Raw genomic sequence first — 21,476 nt, 5'->3', positions numbered from 1 at the left:
CGTCATGACTTATATAGCAAACCGAGGACAGGGGTAGGGATTACATACAGGATTCTTGATGAAAAAAAGCATGGGTAGACGCCGGAAAATTGATAATATTGGAAAATTCACACTTTCCTTTATTTATAAAATGATAAGTCCTCCTGATGAGAGAAGGCGTCATATCTAGAAAAGTTTTTGAACTGAATCAGAATATTTTGGTCATTCGGTAAGTTCTTACTGGAGCTGCGTTACGATGATTACGGGTTCCTTGTTGTTGAGTAATATACGGATATTTTTCAATGGGATTCGAACCCACAACATACGGCATCAGTCGCCTAGCTGAGAGGCAAGAGACAGAACCACTCGGCTAAATCTCCACTCCCAAACAAGAGTGGTTCAATAGCCGGCTAAGTTGTTACATTTTTCTGACTGAGACCGCTCAACACGTTGTAGAGTTCGTGAAGCACTCACGCACGCATGCTCACTATCATACATCGCACATACACACTTTATCGAAGCGAAGAAACGAATTTCATCGCTTTAACTGGGCGAACGATAACCTCGGGGACAATTCTGTCCACCAGCAGTGTTACCAACCCAGGGTAGAAAATACGGATAGTTTTCAATCGGATTCGAACCCACAACATACGGCAATATATTGTGACACATTTAGAGGATTAATTTACATGTTTCTTTGCTTTGTAAGGGGGTGACGTTTTAATTCCGTTATTGTATAAAAAAATATAAGTGGTTTGTTTGAGATTGATCATTGTTTCATCTTGAAGGGTATCTGCGTGTAATATTAGGGCGAAGGGTTAGGTATTCTTGCCTGGCAAAAACAGTCAACCACGATATGGCTGTTCAAGGCTGTTTTCGGTAACATGATAGCATCTACTTTCCTAAAATATTTTACAGCCTTACAGCAGATAAATCTTATTAGCTTTTTAAAATTTAATTGGTCTAAAACTTTCTTAGTTAATGATAGAGCATAATAAACGATTTGTAAATGTTTTGCACCAACACAGATATGAGTGTATAGTGACAGAATATATCATATTGTAAAACATTTGAATCTTAACAGTGTCCGATGTTATCAAATAGAAGTCTAATTTACATTTTTTTACTGACTTTTATATCGAACCTACTTATTTGCTTCTTTTGCCAACCTTATCAGCCACATAACAATGTCATGTTGTTTGTGAATTTCTTTGTGACTTGCTGCCGTATGTTGTCAGTTCTAATCTGATTGAGAATTTACAGAATTTCTATACTCTGGATGGATAGTACTGCTGTGGACAGAGTTGCAATGAGCAGAAAAAACACCAATACAGTAGGTTTAAGTGGGTGGTGCCCGATGGACCCTCTAGTCCACAGACTAGCACATTTGCGCAGACATTTCCGGAATTCAGACTTGCATATTAGGATTGGCGTTTACATAGGAGAAGCTCCACCCTGAACCCTTCATTATATAACAATAAACCTAAATGCTTTCCAAGTAAAAATATGCGTTTTTGCAAATTTGATGGAATTTCATGGTGTTCCTTTACCCCAGTACACCCCAAAAGGACTTATTTAATCCACCGTAGAAGAGCATAACATTCAAGGGTTGCCATGTGCAGCTAAGACTAAACTTACTGGATATTAAATTTACTGATATTTTAAATTGAGTGTCGCCATGTTTCTGAGTGTTAACCTCTGGAAAAGTTATAGTTTTATTTTCTCAGAATAAACCGATGAAAAGTTCAGTTGCACCATAGGCATCAAAATGAGCCCATAAAACAAGCTGAAAAGAAAATTATCGAAAGATTGAGTGTCCCAAAAATCAACGAGATACATACTATCTTAAGTGCTAAACATTACACAAGGAAAAGTGTTTACCGCTGGTATTCGAATTGGTAGACGCTCAAGCTCCTTTTGAGTAGAAGATTCTGGATCTCTAACGTGAAATTCTACAGTTCCATCTATTGCACCACCTCCCATGTTAAGTCGAATTCCGTCTTCATCAGCTCCTTTGATACGGAACTGAACTCTGTTTGAGCGGCCTCTGTAGAACGTCAAACGAACTTTCCTGTCGAACTTTAAATTATCTGACAGTTTAACTATGACCTCTTGTTTCTCCCTAAGTTCGCATTCGTTGCTAGGTGCTGGAGGGGCAAAATACCCATCTCTATGAAGATCTTCTACGGCTTTTTTTACATTTATCCTGTGGTACAATCTGCAGAGCGATTTGACGTCTGTCTCCCTTCTCATGGAAAAATATAAAGTTGACAAGGGTAGTTTCTGTCCACTTTTCAATGTCGTCAGCAACTCTTGACGGCAGCAACGTATCCACATTTTGATGGGTATTTAGAAACAGGAGTCTAGATAAGGAAAAGTAAATTAAAATATGTAAAATTTTAAATCCCTCTGGAGTATTGATTTTTGCACGAAAATTTGCGCGAAAAGTTAAAAGTTTGTTAACCTCATCTCAGAACAAAGCGCCTATTTCAAACAAATTTCACAAAATAAATCCATTCCATCGACATTTACATAAGTAAATGAAATAAATGTGTCGAAATATCCGTACTTTTTTTATAAATGATGACAACTAGCATACACTAAACACACGCTTTCTTATTGATACATGACATCAATAAGACAAAGACATATCTTGAATGGGCTCATGATCACTGACAAAATAATGATAAGAAAAAGGGATTGATTGCTCCGCTCATGTCAAGGGTCTTTTTTAAAGTTGCACTTATTGTAATCGGTTTATGTTTGCGCCCCAGCCAGGTACAATTGGATCTGTTATTAATTTCGCTGTTTGTACATCTGACTTTACGAGTATCAAAACAGCCAATCGATTTAACAACGGACTGTTACGAATTCCAATAAAATTACTGCGTGGCAATAAAAACCTTTTATGCATTCATTGCTATGACAAAGTTTGATAGTGATGTATGATAGCGAGTGCGTGGGGAAGTATGTGTGCGCGTGAGTGCTTCATGAACTATGCAGCTGTTGGGCGGGTCGCAGTAAAAATTTTTTATTATTTTTCTGCAAACTCATTCAATGACCTGTTAAATACCATACCCAAGACACTTACTTGTTAAGTGGACGTCTAAGTTCAACTTGAACACCTTCAGGGTCAGTGTTAGGTTTGACGAACTGGCATGAACATCCTGCCAGGACTGACCCTGTAACTGACCTGCAATTCGAATGGCACCAATGCTTGCAATACTCAGCAACGGGCAACGAACACGAAAGTTTCCCTTTAAAGTCGGTTTCTTGGCGTAGTTTGTGTAGATCAGGGGACTCACAGACACCAAGCTCCTGCCCCAGGATTCTGTGCGTCTTTCACATAACTGTGTAAAGCTGTTTTCTTCCAAGGACTCTACCTATATAATTGGAGGAATGGTTTTTTAACTTACTTTACTTTTGTCTACATTTTAGCTCACGTGTTCACACACGTGAGCTAATGTCATAGCGATGTCTATCTGTCTGTCCGTGTGTGTGTGTGTGTGTGTGTGTCTGGTCTGTCTGTCTGTCTGTCTGTTTACACGATAACTCAAAAACGCCCGAACAGATTCAAGTCAGATTTGATAGACAGGTACCATATGCTACTTGCAAGAACTGATTAGATTTTGGTTAGTGTGGCTTGCATATTAATGAAGTTATGCAATATCTTTTTTTCATATAATGGTTTCCCTATGGAGACAGTAATGACAGTGTCGACATATATCAAGAAATACTGCACAAAATTTCATGAAACTTTTCACAGATGACAATCTCAGAACATTATGATGTTACTGTTGTGGGTTTACACGTGCGTGTTACTCCGGAGTTGACACTTGAGTAAAGTTAAATCTGTGTCAGTTGGACGTGTGACCAGACAACACCGAACTAACAAAGCACTCATGAAGGCGCGACATAGGCTTTTTTTTATTATCGGATAATATCGCCTAAAATGTCTAAGTTAGAGAGTTCCAGGAACATGAGACCAAAGTGATCTAATAGGGATAATATTATCGACATTATCCGATAAAACAGTGTTTTTAGAATTTTCCACCCATCTGCTTCTAATATTAGACTCTAACTTAGATTTTAGATTATATTATCGATTTTATCGGATAATATCCGATAAAACAGCATGTCGATCATCTGCCCCTTCCTCACTCGTCTAATATTAGACTCTAACTTTGAAGGTAGACAATCTTATCGATTTTATCGGATATTATCCGATAAAACAGCATGTCGGGCATTTGCCTCTTCCCCACTCGTCTAATATTAGACTCTAACTTAGATTTTAGACGATATTATCGATTTTATCGGATATTATCCGATAAAACAGCATGTCGGGCATCTGCCCCTTCCCCACTCGTCTAATATTAGACTCTAACTTAGATTTTTGCCGATATTATCGATTTTATCGAATATTATCCGATAAAACAGCGTGTCGGGCATCTGCCTCTTCCCACTCGTCTAATATTAGACTCTTACTAACATTGGTGCAGTCATTGCCTATAGTGCCAATGTCGCGGTATTCTCAAAGAACTAAGTTAATTCGGTGTCGGAGGGCTTGTCCAGGTTCGGTGCTCCGTACTAAACAATGGCCTATTTACACGTGTGACCAGAACACCTAACTAAACCCCGAACTATATCTTGTCTTCGGCTTGCAGTCATTAGGCCTACCGCAATGGACGTTGTTCGAGCAAGAAGTTCGGGCGATCGAGGCAGCAATTGGTCACAGAACGAAATCAAACTATACTCATTTCTATCTGGAGAGGCGAAAACGTCATCAATATGATGGACGGTTGAGGTATGATTTTTTTACGTCCATGGTCGAGGAATAGGCAAGTTATGAAGTCATCGCTGGAAAGGCCAGGGAGACGGGATTCGAGAGAACCGCGGAGAATGTCAAGACAAAAATCAAACGGTTGTGAGCTCATTTCAAAACAATGTCCGACAACAACTCTTGTATGCCCTCACCTTACTATCCAAAAGTTTGTGTTGCATTGGTGTTTGTTTCGTTTCGGATATGTGTGAAATAGGATCCCCACGTTACTATCCAATTGTTAGTGTTACAATAGTGTTTGTTTCGTTTAGAATAGATGTAGGGAAGTTTATTTTAATGAGTACGATAGTGTTTTGTTTGTGTGTTTGTCCATATCGACCGTAAAAGGGTGCAGTGCGGGATTCATGATCGGACATAGGAAAGGGAAACATAAACTTGCTCGTTTTCTTCAACGGCGACTCATCGATCTTTATGGAATGGATATCGACATCAGGCGGAGTGAGGCCATCAAAATTCTCTTCTTCTTGTAAATGTCTTCGCCGAAGGCATCTCGATCGGTCGATTGAAACACAGTCCCTCCCCGTGATTGAAAACAAACAGAGCGTAGACAGTAGCCCTGCATACGATGCTGTGTGTTCCCGGCGTTGTACGGCCTCCCACCACATCAGTAAAACGCCGGGGAAACACACAGCATCGTACGCAGGGCTACGTAGACAACAGCTGTCCGATGTTTGTGTCCGCCATTGCGAGGCACCCATTGCGAGCTAGCGATTGTTCTCTGGTCCAGTGAATACCGCTGAGGACGCTTGACCCGAACTAATTATACCTTGTTGATTGACGTGTAAACGTGAGATCGCTTAGATCGCTGATAATGAACAGTTACAGAGCGACTAATCGGATTCATACGTGTAACTGCGACATGTGAGTGTCATGTCAATTATCTGCTCATTTGCATATTTAAGGAACTTTTGTAATTAGTGAAATAACTCTGAAATTCCTGCACCAAATTTGATGATACATGCAACAAATATTGATCAGATATATATATCTAATTGTACTTAGAAGCATTGGGCAGTGTCAAGTTAATAAATAGCTCATTTGCATATTTTATTAAGTTTTGTAATTAGTCATATAACTCCGAAATAACTGCACCAAATTTGATGAAATCTGCTGCAGATACTGATCCGACAGATATCTAACTGTGGTGTAAAGCATTTAGTAGTGTGAAGTTAATGAAGGGTTCATTTGCATATTTAATGAACTTTGTAATTAGGTATATAACTCTGAAATTACGGCACTCAATTCGGTGAAACCTGCTACAGATATTGATCTGATAAATATATAATTATACTACGAAGCATGGGGCAGTGTCAAATTAATAAATAGCTCATTTGCATATTTTATGAAGTTTGGAATTAGTCATATAACTCCGAAATTAATGCACCAGATTTGATGAAATATGCTGCAGCTACTGATCTGACAGACATCTGACTGTGTTGTAAAGCATTTAGTAGTGTGAAGTTAATTAAGGGTTCATTTACATATTTAATGGACTTTGTAATTAGGTATGTAACTCTAAAATTACAGCACCAAATTTGGTGAAACCTGCTACATATATTGATCTGATAAATATCTAATTGTCCTATGAAGCATTGAGCAGTGTCAGGTTAATAAACAGCTCATTTGCATATTAAATTAAGTGTTGTAATTAGTGATTTTACTCTGAGAGTACTGTGCGAAAGTTGATGAAACCTGCTACATATAATGATACAACAGATATCTGATTGTTCTGTGAAGCGTCCTACTATTAATGAACCTGTTGTAAAACGCGTAAGCACATTCAGTTCACATCTGGTGTAGTCATAATCTATTACGTTCCTGGCGGACTTGATGGTGGGTAAAAATGGTATTTCAATGCCGCCTCCCAATACGTAAACATGTTCATATTTCCCTGTCTAGTTTGCGCTGTTCGTTTTGTGAGAAATATTGTTGTAAATGGTTTTCTATGTCCCTTCTGTAGAGTGGTTCTATGCTGCTATACAGCTTGGGTTTCAATTTGAGAATATTCATTGCAATAAACATGTTTATAAGTTCTTAACATATGTCTACTTCATTCACAACAATAACGGTTATATGATATAGAAATAACGGACGACGCGCTGACCATTAACGTTTATTTATGGGCAAGCGCGAGACGTAAGCGAAAAATTAACGGCCGAGGCTTGCCGAGCCCGTTAATTTTGGCTCTCCTTATGAGCCCGCGCCCGTAAATATACGTTAATGGTCAGGGAGGAGTCTGTTATATCCATTAAATTATCAACGAACCCAAGAAAACCGTCAAAATTTGCGAACATTTTCCAAGCGAAAGACAACTGGCCCCAGAACTGTGCAATACGCGACGCACTGTCGCGCGCTGTAAAATTTGGCAAATCCGGAATGTTTTCAGAAAAAAAAGTATCTCAACTTGGCCCACAAGTGCTCCATTTTATTTTGTGATTGATTATGTTTTACGTTTCAGCTTTAAAGATACGATAATTTTAGTTCTTAATCTTATTATTCATATTCACGGGCATGCTAACAACCATTACTGTATATTTTTGGTCAGTCACTTGGTTCAGCTCGACCAATCAAACTGAGACGGGCAGGGCATGGTAATAAATTATATTACCATGCCCTGCCTGTCGCAATAAATATAGTAATATATATATAGAAATAATATAATAAATAAATATATATAGTAACTTTACGGCTAAAACGTAAAATCGTGATTTGTACAAAGATCATAATCAACCACAAATTAAAATGGAACACTTGTGGTTTTAGACCCATTTTTCAAAAATATCTCTGGATTTGCAAAATTTTAGCTGCGCGCGCACTACTCACTGACAGGTTCTGGGGCTCCATTGTCGTTCGCACGGGAAATTTTCGTAAATTTTGACGGTTTTTCGGGGTTCGTTGATAATATAATTGAAATTAACAGACTCCGCACTGACCATTAACGTTTATTTATGGGCCCTTGCCCATAAATAAACGTTAATGGTCAGCGCGTCGCCCGTTATTTCTATAGTAAAATGTACCTTGACGAATGCATCGACCGAAGGTCTAAAATCACATGGCTAATTATATGGATTCACAACTTACCTCGAGAGACACCTCAACATCTCGATGTATAGTACCACGTGGATACTCGACTTCAACTTGGTGGTCGTCCACTGGTAATGTGATGTTGCCACCCTCATTGTCAATAGTATATCGAGCTTGTTTGAGTTGTGACAGGACAACAAAGGTTGACAGAGTTTTCACCTGAATCTCCACAAATACCATATCCTAGTAACAAAAATTAAAACTAAGCCAACTTTGACATATTCTGAACCGTCATTTATTGTGCCCTGTATGTTATCTAACTGGATACCAACCTTCTTGACATTTTCTCCAGTATGTATGACTATACAGGAGGGACTTTCCATTATTTTAGAATCACCTACCATATATTAACGAATCAGGTTTGTTATGTTCGAGGAATTACATCTAAATTTTACTCTTTTGTCATTCCGCGGTAAGTACGTCATGCATTATGGATTCCCTAGAAACGAGGTTATAATGTATAAGATACTTCTACTGATGTGACATTACCGAATGATTTGCAAGACTGAAAAAACCTGAAACCAACATTTATGGTGTAATCTACGACCTCAAATCGAACTTATTACCGTACTCGTCCGAGTATAAGCCCCCGGTTCGGCAACACAAAACGACGGCAAAACTAGGGGAGGGGCTTATACTCGAGCAACCCCATGTTATCTGGCATGGACGCTTAATGTATGCTAATTTTATATGAAAAAGCCGTGTGTTTACAACTCAAAAACGCCTGAACGGATTCAAGGTACCATATCCTAACGGCAAGAACTGATCAGATTTTGGTCAGTGTGGCTTGGATATAATGAGGTTAAGAAACATCATTTTTTCATATAATGGTTTCCTATGGAGATAATAATGACAGTGTCGACAATATCAAGAAATACTGCACAACATTGTACAAAACGTTTCGCTGATGACAATCTCACAACATTACGATGTTACTGTTAGAGTCATGTCAATTATCTGCTCATTTGTATATTTAAGGAACTTTTGTAACTAGTGATATAACTCCGAAATTCCTACACCAAATTTGATGATATCTGCTAAAAATATCGATCTGACAGACATATCATTGTACTGAGAAGCATTGAGCAGTGTCAAGGCCCAAGTCAAGGTCAAGTGTAAAAGGCCCATTTGCATAGTTAATGAAGTTTTGTAATTAGTCATATAACACCGAAATAACTGCACAAAATTTGATGAAATCTGCTGCGGATACTGATCCGACAGATATCTGACTGTGCTGTGAAGCATTTAGTAGTGTGAAGTTAATTAAGGGTTCATTTGCATATTTAATGAACTTTGTAATTAGTTATATAACTCTGAAATTACGGCACCAAATTTTGTGAAACCTGCTACAGATATTGATCTGATAAATATCTAATCGTAGCGTGAAGTTCTGAGCAGTGTTCAAATTAATTTATGGTTCATTTGCATATTTCATGAACTTTGTAATTAGCGATATGATTCTGAAATTACAGCATTAATTGATGAAACGTGATACAGATGTTAATCTGATAGATATCAAATTGTTCCATGAATGACTGAGCAATCTCATGTTAATAAACATGTCATTCGCATGTTAAATGATGTTTTATAACTAGTGATTTAACTCCTATAATAGTAGTGTGCGAAAGTTAATGAAACGTGCCACAGATATTGATCAGAGAGATATTTGATTGTTCTCTGAAGCAATTAGCAGTGCCAAGTTCATAGATGTTCTTTGCATATATAATAAATTTTGTAATTAGTAAAATACTTCTGAAATTACAGCACCAAATTCGATGAAACCTGTTATAGATGTTGACTGTTCTGTGAAACATTTGGAAGTGTCAACTTCATTCATGGTTCATTTGCATATATTAAAATAGAAATATACCAATGAAATTAAAAATAACGATTTTGACGAAATTTGATGAAAGTTGCTATAGATATTGATGTGGTAGATATTTTATTGTACTGTGAAGCGCTGAGCAGTGTCACATTAAGAAATGTTTCATTTGCATATGTCATGAATTTTTGTAATGAGTAATTTGACTCAAAACTATTTTACCAAGCTGCTACAGATATTGATCCGACAGATATCTTACTCTGTGAAACGTTTAACCGTGTGGATAAGCGGCCTGTTTGCATATTTAATGACCTTTTGTAATTAGTTATATGAGTCAAAATTACTGTACCAGATCTAATTACACTTGCTACATATATGAAGGTGACAGATATCTGGCCTATACTGAGAAATATTAACAAGTGTCCTGTGGATGAATTGCTAAACTACAGTGATTTTATTGAAAGTTGCTTAAGGTGTTTTCACTTGTTTTAAACTGTACTTAATTTTCTTTCCTGCTCGAAATCCAAATAACAGCAGTCAAAGAAATTTAGCATCTTTATTTCAGCTAATTACGTTTTTGTATATTTAATGACCTTTGAAATTAATTTGTGGTGAATATTGTTCATGATGTTGATCATAACACTGTCATGTGGCAAACATGTGGTAAAAGTTTAAATTTACACACACTGCAAAACATACTGAACTCGTGACCATTTTCAGTTCATATCTGGTTTTACTATTGTTCTTGTCATATGCTCATGACACTGTACTCCGTAAACACCCTATTGTCTTTTTTCACACCTGTACTTTCCCGTTGGTTGAATTTAACCTTTGGATTATGTTCATCAGTTGGACCTGCCGATGCCTTGTGAACAAGTAGAAGAAAGCTTGTCACTGTAAGAACCATAAGTTGTGTTTTGTTGAGACCATCCAAACTCTGATTTTGTTGTATATATATATATATATATATATATATATATATATATATATAGTTTTGTGGAAAGTATTGATTTAGATCGTTTGACTTCTCTTTGTTCATAAGTGTTGGACGTGACATAACATAAACACATCGAACCATTGCATTCAGACAAAGTGATACTTACAGGGTAATTGTTGAATGTCTTCCAAGTTGAGTTAGTCGGATGGTGAGAGAGTCTTCCGTTTACATCCTTTTCTTGAACAATGATGTCGCGACATTTGTTGTTCTGCGTGCTGTCGTATGGTATTGCGACCAGTATGTCTTTGGATAGCTTTTTACCTTTAGGTTTGAGAGTTATGGCATCGCTACATGTAAACTGATGCGGCTTGGTCGTAATACCCTCTGTCTCGAAAGTGCACTGTATTTGAATGTCATCTAAGACACCATCAGGCGCCCTTACAACACATATAAGTCCATCCGAGTCATCTCGTCGAAATCTGGGAACAGCAACGAAAAGACAGCAAATAATTGAGCTTACAAGATTGAGTGACACAGTTTTCGATAACTATGTGACATGTGTTTAAAACATTTTTTCGTGTTATTAATCAGTATATTAAATGTCATCTGCATGCTAATGTCTATTATTACACCTCACTCATTCAGCGTGCACTGCCATCGGTAAAACACTACTCACGTGACATGAACGTGATGGTGCCCTCTGCGAAAGTGATGATGCCCTCTGCGAACTTAATGATGCCCTCTGCATTTGATATTACATGGATGACGTCAGTTTACTTACTGCGCAACCTTTCTGCGCGTAACAAATTGTCGTTCGCTTGTAAGCCTACTTGCAATCAGCAACTATGGCTGCGAAACGTCATGCAGAGCTGTCACCGGCACAGTTAGACGATATTTTGATGCAAGTAAACAGCAAACGAACGAAAATAGCAACAAGGAATGCAATTTCTGTGTTCAGCGACTATGCAAGCAACAAATTTGGATACGCCACCGAGGAGATCGGCAAACTTTCAGCGGCAACCTTAGACTTGGCACTGACAACATTTTACGCTGAGGTCCGGACTCATGCAGAAAGGCGAACTGTACTCGAAGAAGTTTGTTCGGTGTAATAAAAATAATAACACATGAGAGCTAGGGCAAGATCACCTACGGCTCGGGCATCATCAATATTTCGATCATGACCACCATCCCTTGGGCAGGCAATAAATCGTGATCTTGCCCTCGCTCTCATGTGTTATTATTTAACTACATACTCTTTAGTTCATCTGTCCAGGATGACGAACTGATCTTATTACTAGTACATGCCTGGTATATCGAACGTCGCCCGCTCCATAGGATTCAATGATAGCTTGTTGATTACGTCGCGGGCCGCATAGTCATCATTTGACTGAAAGTGAATCGCAACTTTTTTCGATTTGACGATTTTAGGATTGAAAAATGATAAATTACATGTTTTACACAGGAATTACTGTTTTTACAAACTTATCCGCAAAAAAATTGTATAAATCGCATAACAGTGATTTTAATGTATCAATGCGCCGTTAGATAATGAAAATAGTTTCATTTCTTTCAACAGATTTTTACCTTACATGGAAATAACGCATATGATTGTCATTTGTATATAAACAAAAAAAAATTGAGTGAAAACTATGTAAGGGAGGCATGTAATAAAAACGTTATAGCCCAAACAAGGACTTATGTACCCTCGAGGCAGGAGACTATTAGCCCTCCCTACGTCCAGCTAATGGTCACCTATCATGAGGCACATAATCCCTTGTTTGGGCTATAATACAGTGGTTGCTTTGAAGCATTGGCATTAGACGAACTAGACATATTGTCTAAATCGAGGCCTTACCAACACTGTCAGGTGCAATTAAAGCTAAGCGGTAACATGAGTCAATCACAAAAAAAAACTCTGCGAAAGTCGAAACATTGTCTAGCAGGAGATCATACGTGTTGTCAAAACAACACAACCACATGTCCAAGCACTGTCCAAGTCTTGTCACTTGCTTTCAGGTGTAGTTATTTCGACTACGTCTGACCTAATGTAAGACAATGTTTCAACTTTGGCAGAGTTGATTTCACTGTGATCAACTTGAATTTCTGTTCAGCTGATAATTACATCATACAGTGTTGGCAACACCTCAATTTAGGCTATGTCTTCTTCGCGTAATGCCAATGCTTCAAGCAGACCACTTTATATATGATTGAAGACAAACTGGCAGCGTCCTCATCTTTCGTTTGTCATCCCCGTCAACTATGCCTATCTTGTCTGAAATTGCTCGTCAAGAACGTATATAATATATTTTTCGTTTAAAAGTCACTATAGGGATGACCAAACTTTTTTGTTCGATGAAATTTGCTTAATACACATTTTAGACCACTTCTATTCTTTCAGTGAACAAATGCTCTCCGAAACATTTGTGTTTATGTGTCGCAAATTTCGATGAAGCTTCTTAAAAATGCATTCTTTGAGTTTTCTAAAGTTAGCATAAGAAATGCATCCATAAACTTTTGATAAGCCATTGCTTCTTTTCCACTTAATCAAATGATTACAACATGTTAAAGCGTCTTTTGTCTCTACTCGTTATGTGTACAATCAAATTTCATTTGCTTGTGTCATCAATGCTTGTCAAGTATGTTTTTTTTTAAAATAAGTTTTTTTTTTGTATCAGATATGATAGAACGACCATCAAAATTTTAATTTACAATTGTTATTATGGAAGCGACTGCCTCAGTTCTGAAACAACTTCTCTCGAAGTCGTATTAATTACAAATATATATTATATTCCCGGCAAGAAAGCTGTATACACCGTTTATACATTGTCATTAAGGAAAACTACTTTCTACGTGGGTATGATAGACTAATCGGCCAGTGGTCAACAGGTTTACTTTGATGTAAGAATACCTACATGCGCATTCGAAAAGCGTCCGTATTTTTCTTTCTCATGTCATCTAATGCACTGGATAACCTCTTACGGTTTTTTTTGCATGCCACCACATAACTGCTCAAGCATTTCCAAATTTCTGGCAAGGGTATCTTTTGTTTCTGCTATGTCTCCAACGTTTGGTTTCGCAATACCCAGAGTGGCTGAGAGCTTTTCTTTGTTCTCCCTAACAGATCCTTCTGAGTCGTTTGCATCTTTCTTAGCTTGACTTAATCTTTCGATGATGTCACGTACGTCTTCAATAGCCATCTGAACTTCTTTAGTGTCCTGACCGCATGTTTGTATAGCAGATTTTGCACTTTCAATCTCATCGTCTACGGAACTTAGTTGACCAAGATTAACCAGTACCTTATCAGCAGCCACTAGCAAGCTTTCAGAGCATTTAATCATCTTTTGAAGTTGTAAGCATTCAAGTATTTCTTTGGAAGTTGTGATCGACTCTTGACACTTTGCGGTTAGAGACTTCAAGGTTGTCAAAATATGGTCAAATTCTCTCTCAATATCTTCAAGTTGGTTTAAATAAAGATGGTTGACCGATTTACTTTTTCCAATAGTTTCATGCAATCGTTTCTTGAGGCATGTGTATCCCTTTATCTCTTCAGTACATTCGTGCAATAATTTTTCGACAGCAACCATTCTTTCAGGACATCGATCTGAAAGTTCTTCGTCAGAAACTTGTTCTTTAGTGTTAAGAGGTAAAAGACACTTGATTTCATTTAAAAGTTTCTGGAGTGCCTGTTTATGTTCGGTTAAAGTTTGATGCACTGTTGCCTCTTCTATGCTTTTCAATAGCCTTTCTTCAAGTGCTTTGATAATATCTTTCTGTTTCGACTCCATGGCTCTAATTTGATTCTTTGCCTTTTTATCGAGGCCTTTCAACTTATCAACGATGACTTTGAGATCTTCCTTATCTTTAGGGCTTTATCAAGATCTCTGTTGCCTTCATTTAATTGATTAAACGATTGCGGCTGCAGACGTGCAAGCTGAACGCGGCTTGTTGTGTCTGCAATTTTAGTCTTTTTTTCCAAAGCTTCCCTACGGGCATTTTCAATTTCTTCGAGACAAGACGCAAGATCGATATGTTCAGAGGACCTTTCCGATTCTGACAAATTTGCTTCTTGAGGCAATTTTGTCCGGAATATTGATTGTTTAATGCAGGCTTTCGAGTTTTCTGCTATTGTTTCGGCTCGACAAGAGACTTCGATTGCCTCCTCCTGGATTGTCTGACTTGTCGCTAACATCTTCTGCAGTGCCTCATCGAAAACGTCGTTTACTACACTTCTGACGTCTTCTTTAGTCATGTTCACTATTTCTTTAATTTCATCCGTATATGAGGCCAGCTGTATCGACGCCTGTTCGACTTCTTTTCCACGCTCCATGACTGTCTCTGACAGTTTCTCCAGTTTGTGTAGTTTTGCCATCAATTTGCTTTGCGATGAAACTGAAATGAATGCTAACATTTGACAATCATTTCATTTCATGTTGTTGCAGTAAAAAAATTAAAAAAATACAATTTATGCATGATATAGTAAAGTCTGCCTTTACTCTTAACCTGCCTTGTTTCTTTTTCTTAGTACCAAATTAGGGATATTGTATTGCAGACATTTTTTCTTTCTCTTTAATACCTTAAAGAGCGCAAGACCTTTATTTTCCTCATAATGGAAGAGATAGATTTGAATTTTGTTTAAGATGTAATAGATGCATAGGGTTGATCATAGATCAGAAAGGCCCTCTTCCTGATTGGTTCTTTCTCCTGTTTTGCTGGAGCCCTGTGTGATGACCATTTCGCACTGTGTACTGAGTTTAGAATAGTTTTCATCGCTGGGTCTGACGAAAATGGTAAGGAAGTACTACAATTCATACACCAGATACACTGTTTTCGTTATAAGGTTAAAGTCTACTATTTCGCAGGATGTCACAGCGTAAAGAATATGCTGCAACTTTCAAGGGTTTGATATAGATATGCGACGGATGATTGATTTAACTAAGAGATCAGGTCATTTCTCAATGAGATTTCGGTCGACAAAGGTCGCACCTCTACTGATTTATTTGATCAGTATTTTGAGTTATTCGAGACATATTTATCAGATCATTTTAATCTGAAAGTTCATTCCAGTGTATTAAGGAAGATTTTTATAAATTATCCTACCATCCCAGGCCTATGGGTCCCTCAGAGGAGACAAAAAGTTAGTATTATCATAACACCGTTAATTTAATTTAAAACTGGTGCAGCAGTCCGTAAGCAGTCTGTGTGAAAAAACTAGAGGTGTGCTTAATCATGATATCAACACAGGTGCTCATGAATGGCCAATTAAAAGACAATAATGAATAATGCCATTAATCCTAGTTTTGTGTACGAGCCATTTTTCCTTCTTTTGTCTCGCAGTGTTAATTATGTATGCAGGATCCAGTGCACCCTCCCTAGGTGAATATTTGGCATGCTGTACGATAGCCTTATAAGATTCTCATTTGCATACAACCTAGCACCTCGTAAATCGCATTAGATGTATAAGACCAGCAACAGTATGGAGTTCAACGCAGAAATCTTGTACCAAAAGTTCACCAAAGGAGGGCGCACTGCATACAATTTCAACAACAATCATGACTGACAGTGCTAGGGAAGAGAACAAGAAAACAAGGCTCCTACACATAACTAGGTTGAATAGCATCATTCTTGATTATTTTTAAATCGAGCATCCACGATCCCCTGTGATATGAGCAAAAGTGCTATCTATTGCATGAGTGAAAAGGGTAAACAATTTATTTTATGTTTCGTTCTCATGTTTGCGCAGGGATTGGCGGCAAGTGTTTTGGTTTGTAAATTCTTGTTTCACATATCCCTACATCACAGAACATTTGTATTGCTTGCCTGCAGGGGGAGTTGACAATATTTTGTCACATGAGAGCCATCTGACCATACAGACTAAAAACTGATTTTACGGTTGGTACTCAAAGTGTGATCTTACTTAAGGCCGAGCATTTGACTTAGAAAAACGCACCGTATCTTCTTATCTCTCAATAACTTTACCCTACGCACAAGTAAAGTTTCTGTACCCAACGGTGACTTAAGTTAACTATTTACATCTATTACTGGTAAGAAATGGTCTGTGACGTAAATAGTGATGCCTCTGGCTTCACATGTAAAAGTTCCCCGTAAAAGTTACTGCAATCGTCTCTTGATGTTATTTTTCGAAATAAACAGTGCAAACGAATTGAAAGACACTGTCACATACGCATACTTCATTTGTATTCTAAGGGACTGGTCAGTTTCTTCGCCTGGGGGGCCGGTGGATTATTTTTTGCTGACGTCAAAAAGTGGCTGAACCCCCCCCCCTATTCCAAATTTTGAAAACAGGGTGACCCCCCCATCCCAAATTTCGAAAACGGGTGACCCCCCCCCTGCACGCGACAACTGTAACAGAAAAGGTGGACACAAAAAAATTTATATAATATATATATATATAGATATATTATATTTTACATATATATATATATATATATATATATATATTATATTATATTTTACATACATTTATATTTTAACAGTCATTCTGTGTTTTAATGAAATTGTTGACATGTCAGTTGTAAGAGAGGAATTTCAAAGTGTCAATCTTGAAGTTTGAATACAGTACATTTTTGAATGAGTTGTGAATGTATTTCACATTTTCTATGCTTAACCAGATGTCCTGAACAGAAATGGATGTCAATCATTAATATCAAAGAGGAAAAAGCAGTAAATCAAAATTTTGAAGGTGTTAAGACTTGCCTGCCATCCAATTAAATCTCCTGAGGAGCCATAGAGAGGATTTTAGCTAAATCTGATGTGTGCAGTGTCTGAGATGACCTTTCTTGTAACATTGAAACCATAAAAGCACAGCTAATAATGACAAAAACTGCCTTTTTAACTGTTATTTTGGTCATAAAAAACCATCATTCTACAGAAAACCTGAGACACAAAGGAAAACAGTTGCATCAATGACAACGAAAGATATCTTGTCATTTTTCTATCTCTAAAATAAGTATATATATATATATATATATATATATATATATATATATATATATATATATATATATATATATATATATATATTGTGAATTATTTGTGCATGTTGCTTTCTCATACTGAATTCTCATAGAGAGAACAGAAAAGTATCAGGAATTTGTCATGCTTTTCATATGAAATGCAGATTTCATAATGGTACACTTTCACTTAGCAAACATCAAGATATCTCTGGCATAGATCTCTGATTTATTAAAGTATGGCGTCCAAAGGGCGCGGAGAAAATATGAAACATCCTGATACCTCTGATATATTTGTCTTGTATATTAAAGTCATGCACAGGAAGGGCATGCTGAAAAATGTCTGATATATTAAGTAATGTGCTCGAAGAGCATGCTGAAAAATATTGAACGTACAGATATCTCTGATATATATATGCCTGATATGTTAAAGTTGGGCGTGCTGAAAATATGTCTGATTATTAAAGTTACGCGCCCGAAGGGCGCGCCGAAAATGCAACTGAATGATGAAATTTGTGGCTGACACGATGCATTTTAGGCAATGATGAGCCTGTGTCGAAATTCAAAAACACACTGACCCCCCCCATTGGGCATTTCAAAAACATGGTGACCCCCCTATCACCAAAGTCAAAAACAGGGTGACCCCCCATGAATCCACCGCCTCCCCCCAGGCCGAAGAAACTGACCAGTCCCTAAGTTTACTCAAAATTTGGAAGTATTCACTTATGAGACACGGCTTATGTTATGCATCATGCATTGACCTATTTAAATGAAAATGTTTATAATACTTGACCAAAGCTACTTTTAGTTCATGGTTTACCTGTATCAAAATAAGATATATTTAAGATGGCACATTTATTTTACTATACATATTTAAAGTTTCAATATCAAACCTTTCTTATAAAAATATTGGGAGGGTTGCCTCTGACACATGCTTTCGCCCACACCTCATACATTGGGATTCGTTTTGCAAAAAACGTTTGACACATGACAAAATATTAGTTTTGCACCCTGGTTGATCATTTTTATTATAATTTATTTATTTATTTATTTTATTTACACTTTTAATGAGCGTCCGAGTTACTCAATGAGTAATTTTCATGCTACCTTTTGTCTTTTACACCTGTTATGGATTCTCTGCCATGTCATATGTAGAGTTATCAATGAAGGAATGAGTGAGGTCATTTCATAATATAACAATAATACAATATATAATAATAATACAATTACTATTACTATCACTGGACCTAATTTGATACCACTCAACTCCCTGGAGAGCAAACAACAGCTCACATGTGAAGCCAATCAGCGCAGCAGAGTTAACGCACACATTACAACCACTGTCCTTCCAGGTACCCATCAGTCCTGGGTGGGGAAAAGCAATGAGGAATAAAGTGCCTTGCTCAAGGCCACAACACCATGACCATGCCGGGCTCGAACTAACCATCCTGTGATCGTGCGTCCACTGCTCTAGCCACTGGCCCATGATGCCTGCTATTTCAGTGGAGTAAAGTTCAACTCTGCCTTTATTCATCATGCATCGGGACCGATTCTGCATTTTGTGACGGCCGTGACGTGCAACTCAGTCTAGCGGCGTTTTCATTGCAATGATTGAATCTGTGTATGATACCAAGTATGCATATGTGCGAGAGATATATGAACTCTACAGCGTTTGGAGGAGTCGCAATCAGAAAAACTGTAACAACTGAGCTATTGAACCTCTTTTTGTTAAGGATTTAGCCGAGTGATGATAGCGACGCCTTCGCAATGTGACTGATGATACATTGCTTTGTGGATAATGGAGCCGCAATGTTATAAAAGCGCGACTTTTGATTTGGAGTATCTGTCCGCGAGGTGTGCTACATATCTTTTGTTTCCAACCAACGTCACAAATTTAAGTACCTGATCTTTTATAGCTAAACAAAGCAAGTGGTTGCAATATAATAAGAACATGGAGACAGCATGTAGATTTCCTCCATGAAAAGAATGAGTTACTCTGTGCATTTTAACTTCATGAGGACTTCTGCCGCGTTGCTGATCCCGTGCTGGTATTTCTTGGCCGCTATTGTCGAGGCTCCAATCAAGTGGAAATGCACGGTATTTATAGCGTCCAAGACCATAATTTCTCGGGAAACGTTGCATTGTTAGAAAAAGAATCAATACCAACAGTCATCGAAAGATGACACAGTCCCCGCTGTTTACATTGTTTGGAATGTTTAGTAGCTGTAAACTACTGATAATTGTGTTAATGTTGAATTCTGAGTATCATGTCAATAACATTCAACATCTAAGAATTCCAAGGGTTTCTGCGAGCCCTCGAGGCAAATATCTCCCTTGCTCTGCCGTACGGGAAATCGGCAACACACGGCCCTTCCATTGAGAGCAACATCAAATTATCTACATTGCCGTCGGAAAATCTACTACGGGCTCCTGTTTTAGCAGCTGAAGCCCTTTTCGCATGCAACCAAGGATACAGGAATTACTACTGCAATACATGTCAATTGTCGAACTGCAGGAAACCTTTCCGCATATTCTTGAATTAGCAAACGACATGACTCCGAGTTTCAGCGTAAACTTCGCTTGTCTGAAGTCGTTTCTAAACGCGTTGCCGTGAGTGCTCACGGTTTACGTAGTCTGATCCAAGATGATCGATGAAGTTTCAAGTGCCTTGATACCGTAGTCACGGAGTTCACTGTCAATCTCTGGGTATTTACTTGCATTTATGACTTTGTCAAGACACAATAGGATATTAGTACATGTAGTACAGTTGGCAGGAAATCGCTCCTCCGTTCGCTGTATCAAATGTTCGGCGCGATGAAGCGTCGACGCGAGTTTGCACAGGCAAAGCGGATGACGCAGCTCTCATTAGCATATGTCAGGTCGTGTGGTTGGCTTCGATTTCTTCTCTGAACTCGCGTTCATGATTCCTTTACATCTAACACTGTCCGTAATTCTGCGATGGTCGACTGTATCATTGGTTGTATTATCGAAAGGTTGCATTCATGATTCCTTTACATCTAACACTGTCCGTAATTCTGCGATGGTGACTGTATCATTGGTTGTATAAGGGACGAACCATTAGATCTTGGGAGGGGGGGTGGTCAAAAACAGAAAAAAAAAAATTTCAGAGCAGAAAGTTAGGAAAAAAAAAATCTTCAAACTAGTTTGCAAAATAAAAAAAAATAAATAAGAAGACAAAGGCGTAAAAAAAAATCTGCAAAAGTCTTTAAAATTTTGAATTTTTTTTAGATTTTACCGACAGAAAGCAACTTTCTGTATTTTTTAGTACATCCTCCCGGCACATTTTTAATTTTAATTATACATTTAGAGTGACTGTATCCCTTATACTGGAAGTTGTGATTATCTTATCTTTTCAGGACTTTTGTATTCTGATCACTTGAAAATTATGAAATTATAGAGCCTGTTTTCTACTTGTTTCCTGCGTACAAACCAAGCAGGTACACTAGGTAAAACATTGAAACTATGGTATGGTTGTCAAGACAGAAAGTTGTATTTGCCTTTTAAGATCAGGTAAACAGATGCAGGCCACATCAGTTTCATTTTTTTTCACAGCATTTTATTGCAATGATGAATGCAAGAATGGGTGAACAAGTAGAAACACGTCAATAATGATGATAAACAACATATCAAGTCATTATGTATTATTTTGCTTTTAAAAGGCATTTTCAATTCTTTTTCTCAAAAAACAGCCTCAAAAAACAACAGCAACACATGTTTTAACATTCAACAATACACTACGTAGAATGCCATCTATCCAACAAATCCCAACACAAAAACGCACAAAGGTTGAACTTTGAAAGTTTCTCGATAGCAAATACTGAA

At 37.7% G+C, this 21,476-nt stretch overlaps 2 protein-coding genes across 2 annotated transcripts; both read right to left on the bottom strand.

The window, feature by feature from the left end:
* Positions 1 to 1,682: 1,682 nt before the first annotated feature.
* LOC139140232 (uncharacterized) lies at positions 1,683 to 15,063 on the bottom strand. The gene is made up of 5 exons (XM_070709330.1): positions 13,575 to 15,063; positions 10,829 to 11,141; positions 7,901 to 8,086; positions 3,071 to 3,362; positions 1,683 to 2,342 (listed from the first exon to the last, which is right to left on the bottom strand). The coding sequence occupies exons 1-5, from the start codon at positions 13,610 to 13,612 to the stop codon at positions 2,329 to 2,331; spliced, it is 843 nt and encodes a 280-aa protein (XP_070565431.1). The 5' UTR covers positions 13,613 to 15,063; the 3' UTR covers positions 1,683 to 2,328.
* On the bottom strand, positions 13,638 to 14,447 carry LOC139141193 (uncharacterized). Its single transcript, XM_070710817.1, has one exon. The coding sequence runs from the start codon at positions 14,445 to 14,447 to the stop codon at positions 13,638 to 13,640; it is 810 nt and encodes a 269-aa protein (XP_070566918.1).
* Positions 15,064 to 21,476: the final 6,413 nt, after the last annotated feature.

The sequence above is a fragment of the Ptychodera flava genome, chromosome 9 (genome assembly GCF_041260155.1).
Source record: "Ptychodera flava strain L36383 chromosome 9, AS_Pfla_20210202, whole genome shotgun sequence".
In the NCBI taxonomy this organism is placed as follows: Eukaryota; Metazoa; Hemichordata; class Enteropneusta; family Ptychoderidae; genus Ptychodera; species Ptychodera flava.
The sequence above is the reverse complement of the archived record's forward strand: the minus strand, read 5'-3'. Positions and strand labels throughout refer to the sequence as shown.

Excerpts from the sequence above, each read along its gene's own strand:
- LOC139140232 (XM_070709330.1), bottom strand. The coding sequence starts at position 13,612 with ATGAGAAAGAAAAATACGGACGCTTTTCGAATGCGCAT. Across the intron at positions 11,142-13,574 it reads GACGCTTTTCGAATGCGCAT|ATTTCGACGAGATGACTCGG; the intron begins GTAGGTATTCTT and ends TGCTGTTCCCAG. Across the intron at positions 8,087-10,828 it reads AGACATTCAACAATTACCCT|GATATGGTATTTGTGGAGAT; the intron begins GTAAGTATCACT and ends TTTTGTTACTAG.
- LOC139141193 (XM_070710817.1), bottom strand. The coding sequence starts at position 14,447 with ATGGAGTCGAAACAGAAAGATATTATCAAAGCACTTGAAGAAAGGCTA.